The sequence below is a fragment of the Tupaia chinensis genome, unplaced genomic scaffold (assembly GCF_000334495.1).
Source record: "Tupaia chinensis unplaced genomic scaffold, TupChi_1.0 Scaffold149658_1, whole genome shotgun sequence".
Taxonomy (NCBI): Eukaryota; Metazoa; Chordata; class Mammalia; order Scandentia; family Tupaiidae; genus Tupaia; species Tupaia belangeri.
Genome location: NW_006209503.1, coordinates 746,253 through 753,416, shown reverse-complemented (window position 1 = coordinate 753,416; position 7,164 = coordinate 746,253). Strand labels below are relative to the sequence as shown.

Sequence of the window (7,164 nt, the reverse complement as noted above, 5' to 3'; positions counted from 1 at the left end):
AGCGGTTAGTATATTACAATAGTCACAGAAAAGTCTCAAGTGTTCCTTCTGACAAAATATCAGTGACATTCTCATATCAGTAATGAACTGAGAAACTTTTATAACCGGAAACAAGTGGAAACTCCATTTATATTTACCTTAAACAAAAACATACTACAGAGTGAAATAATTTTTCCCTTCCCACCTAAATTTTTTACATGCTTACAAAAATTAAACAAAGTATTTTATTTCATTGGGTTGTCAGAAAAGTCATGAAGTATTTTTCAATGTTTTTTCTATGCGAAAAAGCCATGACTTTTCCGAAGGCCCAATATATGTATCACAAATGCCAACTGATTAAAAATTAAAGTGAATATTTGCCTACAAAGTATTATTATATTTTGACAAGAAGGTGAACGTAGCTGCAAAGGGAAAATTATTGAGTCTTCAAAAAGTTCATGGGAAAAAAAGCATATTATGAAAAGATTATGAAGGGGGCCAGCCCCATTGGCCTTGTTTTTGGGGAAGCCAGATCCCATATGGCCAAACATAGTTCAAATCCTAGTTCTGGCAGCTTGGCAAACATGATGGGCACATGTATCTGAGTGCCTAAGATCCCAACGGATAGGAAATGGAAGAGGGGACCGTGGCATGACTACACTGGGGACACTTTCTCTCTTTTTGGTGCACATACTCTCTGGTCATTTAAAAATAGTAATAATAAAATGAAAAGACTATGCATGGATTTCATATTTTTTCTTATACAAAAATAAACTGATACTTTGGGAACCAGCAGTTAGCGTAATGGCTATGTCGCTGGACTCCCACGTAGTCGACCGCGGTTTGCGTCCCGGACCCGGTGGCTTAAAACTCACGCCGGGCGCGTGTGCGTGCGTGCCCAAGATCCCGAGAGGAGAATGGAGGAGAAGGGATTGCGGCGTGACCATCCCCCCTGGGGGGTGATTTCTCGCTTTCTGTCTCTAATGTCTCTGTCTGGCGAGCGCACACACCCTATAGTGAAAATCTCTCCAAAAAAAATAAATAAATAAACTGATACTTCCAGTTTTCCATAAACTTCAGGAAGTCACCTTGTACATACTTAATATGTCGTTAACTGACATTTTTCCCCATCATCTAACTATACACAAGAAATGGAGACCTACTCACTTTGCCGAGGGCTAACAAAATAACAAGGTTAACCAATATAAAGTATTATATGAAATTTGCATCTCACATCATTAATTTTCTAAAGTTTATTTATTTCATATGAGAGAGAAAGAAAAACAGAGGCACTCCTCACTGAGCCTGGCCACGCTGCTCTCTTCTCCCACTCCTTCTAGCCAGCTTGGATCATTGGTAGAGTTGGCATGTTCAGGTCCCCCAGGAACCAAACCCACCTGACAAAGGGGCTTGACCATACTGCAATTCCCTCTCCTCCATCTCTCCTTTGGGGATTTCAGGCACACATGAGCATATACCCATCGTGTTTTTCAAGCTGCCAGGTCCAGAACTCGGAACTCGAACTGCCCAGAAAGTCATGTGTGATCCAGCTGCTTTAACCATCATGCCATCTGCTGGCCCCTCTATTTTTTCTTAATTGCCAGAGGACATGTGTGCTCCCCAGAGAGGGAAGAAAGAGAAAACAATCCAACAGGGCAAGATCATGCTGCAATGCTCCTCCATTTCTCCATTTCCAAACAGTGTGTTTTTCAAGCCACCAGGGCCAGGATTCAAACCAGGATGGCCATTTGAGATTCACTCCTTTAACTGCTAAGTTTTAGGGCCAGTCTCCCTACCCCCATGTAAGTTTGTAATGAAAAAAAAATAGATTTATACAAGGACTGTTGCCAAACAAAACACATGCAGGCTTTATTTGCCCTTAATCTACAAATCCTTGGCAATAATTATCATTATAATTACTTGTCATATCACTTAGTTGAATGACAATTTAAGTGCTACTTCAAGTGTTGCTTTTGCCAAAAACATATGATCAAGCAAAAACTCAACAATTTCCATTTATTAGTAATAAAAAGAGGAACATTATTTGGATTGAAGTAGAACTTCTACCAAGAGTTTACTGCCAGTTTACGGAAACTTTTTTTTATTTCTGTATTCCACTCCCTAAAATAAGACTTTATTTGTGGAGAACGGTTCAGTTCTATAAAATAATATACTAGATCATTCTAAGGTAAATTTCGGTTCCAAGTTCCTGTGATTTATATCATAACTGGGTGATTTTGAAGGACAATTTTTAAAAACTTATTTATTTTGGTACCAACAGATGGCATAATGGTTACGTTGCCGGACTCCCACATAGTTGTCCATGGTTTGGGTCCCAGCTTAAAACTCATACTGGGTGCATGTGAGCACATGCCCAAGATCCCAAAAAGAGAATGGAGAAGCAACAGTGGCGTGGCCATCCTCCCCCGGAGGAGGTCATTTCTCACTTTCTATCTCTCTGTCTCTCCAACAAGTGCACATGCCTTATACCAAAAATCTCTCCTTAAAAAAGAAAAAAGCAAGGGCTGGCAGGTGGTGTGGTGGTTAGGGACACTGGACTCCCACATGGTTGACCTCAGTTCTAGTCCTGGACCTGTCTGCCTGTTCTCACTCTCTCACTCTATCCCTCTGTTCAAATTTAAATTCATTAATTCATTCATTCATTCAAATAAAATAATTCTTAAAAAAAAAAAAAAAATACTGGGACCAGCAGTTAGCGTAATGGCTAGGTTGCTGGATTCCCATGTAGTCGACCGCAGTTCGTGTCCCGGACCCGGTGGCTTAAAACTCATGCCGGGTGCAAGTATGTGTGCACCCAGGATCCCAAGAGAACGGAGGAAAAGGGATTGCAGTGTGGCCATCCCCCCTGGGGGGTGATTTCTCGCTTTCTGTCTCTCTCTGTCTGTCTGGCGAGCGCACACGCCCTATAGCAAAAACTTCTAAAAAAAAAAAAACCTCATTCTGGGCACATGTGTATGCATGCCCACGAGCAAACAAAAGAATGGAAGAGACGGGGTTACACGGCCACCACAGGGGTGGGGGAGTGGGGATGATTTCTCATTTTCTTTCTCTCTCTCTCTCCAGTGAGCGTACATGCCCCATAGCAAATCTGTTTTTGTTTTGTTTTGTTTTGTTTTTTTAAATTACTGGGACCAGCAGATGGCATGGTGGTTGAAGTGCTGGATTCCCACATGGCTGATTGTGGTTTGAGTCCCGGACCTGGCAGTTTACTCTCTTGCTCTCTGGTCAAATTAACAAATAATAATAAATAAAATAAAGAATTCCTTAAAAAAATTATTGGGACCAGCAAACGGTATACTGGTCATGTTGCTGGACTCGCATGTAGTTAACTGTGATTCGAGTACTGGACTCAGCAGGTTAAAATTCACACCGGGCACATGGGCATGTGCCCAGGATCCCAAAAGGAGAGTGGAGGAGAGGAGGTTGAGGTGTGGTCAACCCACTGGGAGTATCTTCTCGCTTTCTGTCTCTTTGGGGAGTGCATGCAGCCTATAGCAAAAACCTCTCTCTGAAAAAAAAAAAAAAAAAAAAAGTATTTATTTTAATTTGCCAGAGGGAGTTTGCTTTCATCAGAGAAAGACCAGGGGGTTTGGGGGACTGCAGGAAGCTCCCTGTAAGGGGGAAGGTCATCCCTTCTCTACCTCTCCCTCGTTTGGGATCCCTGGCATGCATGTACATGTGCTTAGTGTGTCTTTCAAGCTGCTAGGTCCAGGACTTGAATTGTGCAGTCAGTCACACAGGATCCAGTTATCCCAAAAACCACAATACCAGCTGGCCTGAAGGACAACATTTAGGCAAAACAATGTCTGCCCCTAAAGGGCAGCAGTTAAGAGTAACGCATAGGGACCAGCAGTCAGCGTAATGGCTATGTCACTGGACTCCCATGTAGTTGACTACGATTTGAGTCCCGGACCTGGTGACTTAAAACTCAGACCCGGCGTGTGAGTGCATGCCTAAGATCCCAAGATGAGAATGGAGGAGAAGGGATTGTGGCATGACCATCTCCCCTAGGGAGTGATTTCTCACTTTCTGTCTCTCTCTGTCTTTCTGGCAAGTGCACATGCCCTGTAGCAAAAACCTCTCCAAAAAAACAAGAAAAAAAAAAAAAAAAAAGAGTAATGCATAGGGAGCCTGAGCCCATATGGCCAATCATAGTTCAAATCCCAGGCCCTATGGCCTGAAAAATTTGCCAGGTGCATGTGCTTGCATGCCCCAAATCCTGATAGGTTGAAAAACGGAGGAAAAAGAATTGTGATATGACCATGCCTCATTGGAGGATTCTTTCCTTCTCTCTCTCTCTCTCTCTCTCTCTCTCTCTCTGAGGAACACATGCACCCTCTGGTAGTACATTAAAAAAAAAAAAAATCAAACAAAGCAAATTAAGTTAAGTTAAAAATGATAAGAATCGGTGAAAAAGTAATCTCTGATTTATTCATCATTTCAACAAAAATACAAGTGTTCTTACTATTTTTCCACCCATGGGACAGGTTTGGCTTTCTTGTTCTCTCCACTGCCTCCTGCAGTGCCAGCCACTCCTCGATCCTTGGTTGATGGTGGTTTAGTACTGATAGATGAGCCTTTCAGAAAAGCCTGCATGGTTGCTTCACCCTGATCAGATGCAAGATAGAAAAGGAAAAGCTTTTTTTGAAAACTACTATGGGGCAATTTGGCCTGAAAGCACAATTAACCACGGGCAAAGGCATTTAACAATGACTTAATAAAGGACATCATCCTATAACGTAGGTCACCCTGAGTATGTTGAACTGAAGGCTACAGACACAAGAAAAGTTAATGTCATTAAGAAATTTTATAGTAAAGGACTTACAAAACAAAGATAAACTATATGTCAAAAAAAATTGAGTTCCAAACAGGTAAATACAATGGCTCATCAAAAAGTTCATAAAAATGTCTACTATGAAAAAACTATGCAGAGATGTCAAAAAAATATTTTTGCACCAAAATAAACTTGGTACATTTTCCCACAAACAAAAAGTCCTGCTTTATGATGTTACTAATGAAAAACTGTACATGAACCTCTATAGTCTCTTCCATTTCAATCACGGGCCTAACTCTAGCTTAGACCTGAAATGGACTCCATAATTAGGAGTGCTGGGACCACAAATGAGAACTTTTATCCCTTATTTTGGGCCTAAAGCTCCATTCACTTAGGGGCCTTTATTTATTTATTTTTTAATAGATAGAGTCAAGTCTGCTTTCAGAGTCTTTTTTGGTGGTGGAGGGAGGGTGGAGTTTCTGTTGTTAAAATGGAAACAGCAGACCAGCAGTAAGCGCAATGGCTATGTCGCTGGACTCCCATGTAGTTAACTGCGGTTTGAGTCCTGGACCTGGTGGCTTAAGCTCACGCAGGGTGCATGTGCATGCATGCCCAAGATCCCAAAAGGAGAATGGAGGAGAAGGGATCGCGGTGTGGCCATCTCCCCTAGGGGGTGATTTCTTGCTTTTTGTCTTTCTGGTGAGCTCACACGCCCTATAGCAAAAAACCTCTAAAAATTCACAAAACAAAACAAAACAAAACAAAACAGCTGTTTTTCTGATTGTATACTCACTCGAAGAAGTCAATGCAATGCAGAGAAGCATAAGGAATTTTAAAAGTTTATATAAAATCCCACCTGGAAGATAACCACTGCTAATATTCAGGGAAACATTCTTCTGGGTGTTTTTCAGGGATGAAAAGTATCATTAGCGGGGTCAACAGGTGGCATGGTTGTCAAGGTACTAGACTCCCACAGGGCTCAGTGCCATTCCACCCCAAGCCAGGAGGCTTGAAAACATGCCTGGCACACGTGCTCATGTGCCCAAAATCCTGAGAGGAGAATGGTGGAGAACGAATTACAGCGCGGCCATTACCCCTGGGGGATGATTTTTCACTTTCTCTCTCTCTCCTGGCAAGCACACGAGTCTTATGGCAAAAACAAAAAATATAAAAAGCATCACTAGCCTGCCTGAAATTCCTAGCATTCCTAAGCACTTCTATTCTTTTCACTGCTTTATGGTCCAGTGCCAGGAACAGTGCACTATATTAGTTGACAGAATAACCACCTAAGACTCAGTTTTCCCTCCCGCAAAAGGAGCTAAAGCCTATTCCATAAAGCAATTTAGTTAAATAAAAGAAAGTGCAAACTTGTAATTCTGTGCTTGGCATGTGGGTAAGCACTCAATAAAGATGAAAAAAATGATACTGATAAAATCAAATATTTGTAAATGGCCAGTTATTTATTTTTGGAGAGGTTTTTTGCTATAGGGCGTGTGCGCTGCCAGAGACAGACAGACAGAGAGAGAGAGACAGAGAAAGAAAGCGAGAAATGATCCCCACCCCCGGGGAAGGCCACGCCCCATGCCCCCTCCTCCATTCTCTTCTGGGGATCTTGGGCACGTACACGTGCCCAGCGTGAGTTTAGTTTAAGCCACCGGGCCCAGGACTCGAACCGCCACTCACTACATGGGAGTCCCTCCCCCCGCCCCTCACTACATGGGTCCAGCGACATAGAGTCATTCCAACTGTGCTGGTCCCTAGGGGTTATTTATTGATTTTTTTTTTAACATCACTGAATTCCTCTATCCTTGCCAGGAGATGATAACAGTAAATACGGCCTGAAGCAGCGCTCTCTGCAAGATGGGGTAAGGAACCACCATTTCATAGGGGGTGCGCCCGGGGTTTGAGGTGGCCTGCGTGGTGGCATGCAGCTGGAGCTACGACAGCGGGGAGGACGCGAGGGGGCAGGCAGGGCGGCCAGGGCAGGCTCGCAGTTTCTGCGCTGGCCCCTTCCCGTGCTGATACCTGGCACAGCCTGGGCCTTTCGGTCTCCTGTCGCCGAAGTGAGCGCGCCGCCCGCGCGTTCCTGGGGTTCCGGAACAGGGAAGGTCAAAGGGTCGTCAAGTTCTAGATCCGTCCCCCAGTCTGAGATAACGGGCCCAGGAGACAGGGCACCCTCAGCCCCCACAACCGCCTCAGTTCCCGCCACGGAACCGAGGCGCAGGGCACGGCGGGAATCGGCGGGCACGTGGACGTCACTTCCGGGGCGGGGCGCGCGGCGCGGCGGGTTGCTAGTGTCAGGATTCGTTTTGACTTGTGCAAAGACCTGCGATTTTTAGGGATGCTTAGACCGGACGAGCAGGGCGGGGCAGCGGGGGGGGGCCTTCGTG

The 7,164-nt window shown here is 44.1% G+C and overlaps 2 protein-coding genes across 3 annotated transcripts in view; one reads left to right on the top strand and one right to left on the bottom strand.

Moving 5' to 3' along the window:
• RFC4 (replication factor C subunit 4) overlaps window positions 1-7,164 on the bottom strand; it is a 27,642-nt gene that overhangs the window by 14,266 nt on the left and 6,212 nt on the right. Inside the window, exons 1-2 of one of the 2 annotated variants that reach the window (XM_027769461.1) lie at window positions 6,800-7,019; window positions 4,466-4,608 (exon numbers count right to left, since the gene is read on the bottom strand). The exons of the other annotated variant lie outside the window; for it this stretch is intronic. Coding sequence (XP_027625262.1) covers window positions 4,466-4,596 — 131 coding nt within the window. The 5' untranslated portion in view covers window positions 4,597-4,608; window positions 6,800-7,019. Of the gene's footprint in view, window positions 1-4,465; window positions 4,609-6,799; window positions 7,020-7,164 lie in introns of those variants that run through there. 2 annotated transcript variants of the gene reach the window in all.
• ADIPOQ (adiponectin, C1Q and collagen domain containing) overlaps window positions 6,529-7,164 on the top strand; it is a 45,568-nt gene continuing 44,932 nt past the window's right edge. The window contains exon 1 of the mRNA XM_006171459.3: window positions 6,529-6,639. The gene's annotated coding sequence lies outside the window, so the exon portion shown is untranslated. The remainder of the gene's footprint in view (window positions 6,640-7,164) is intronic.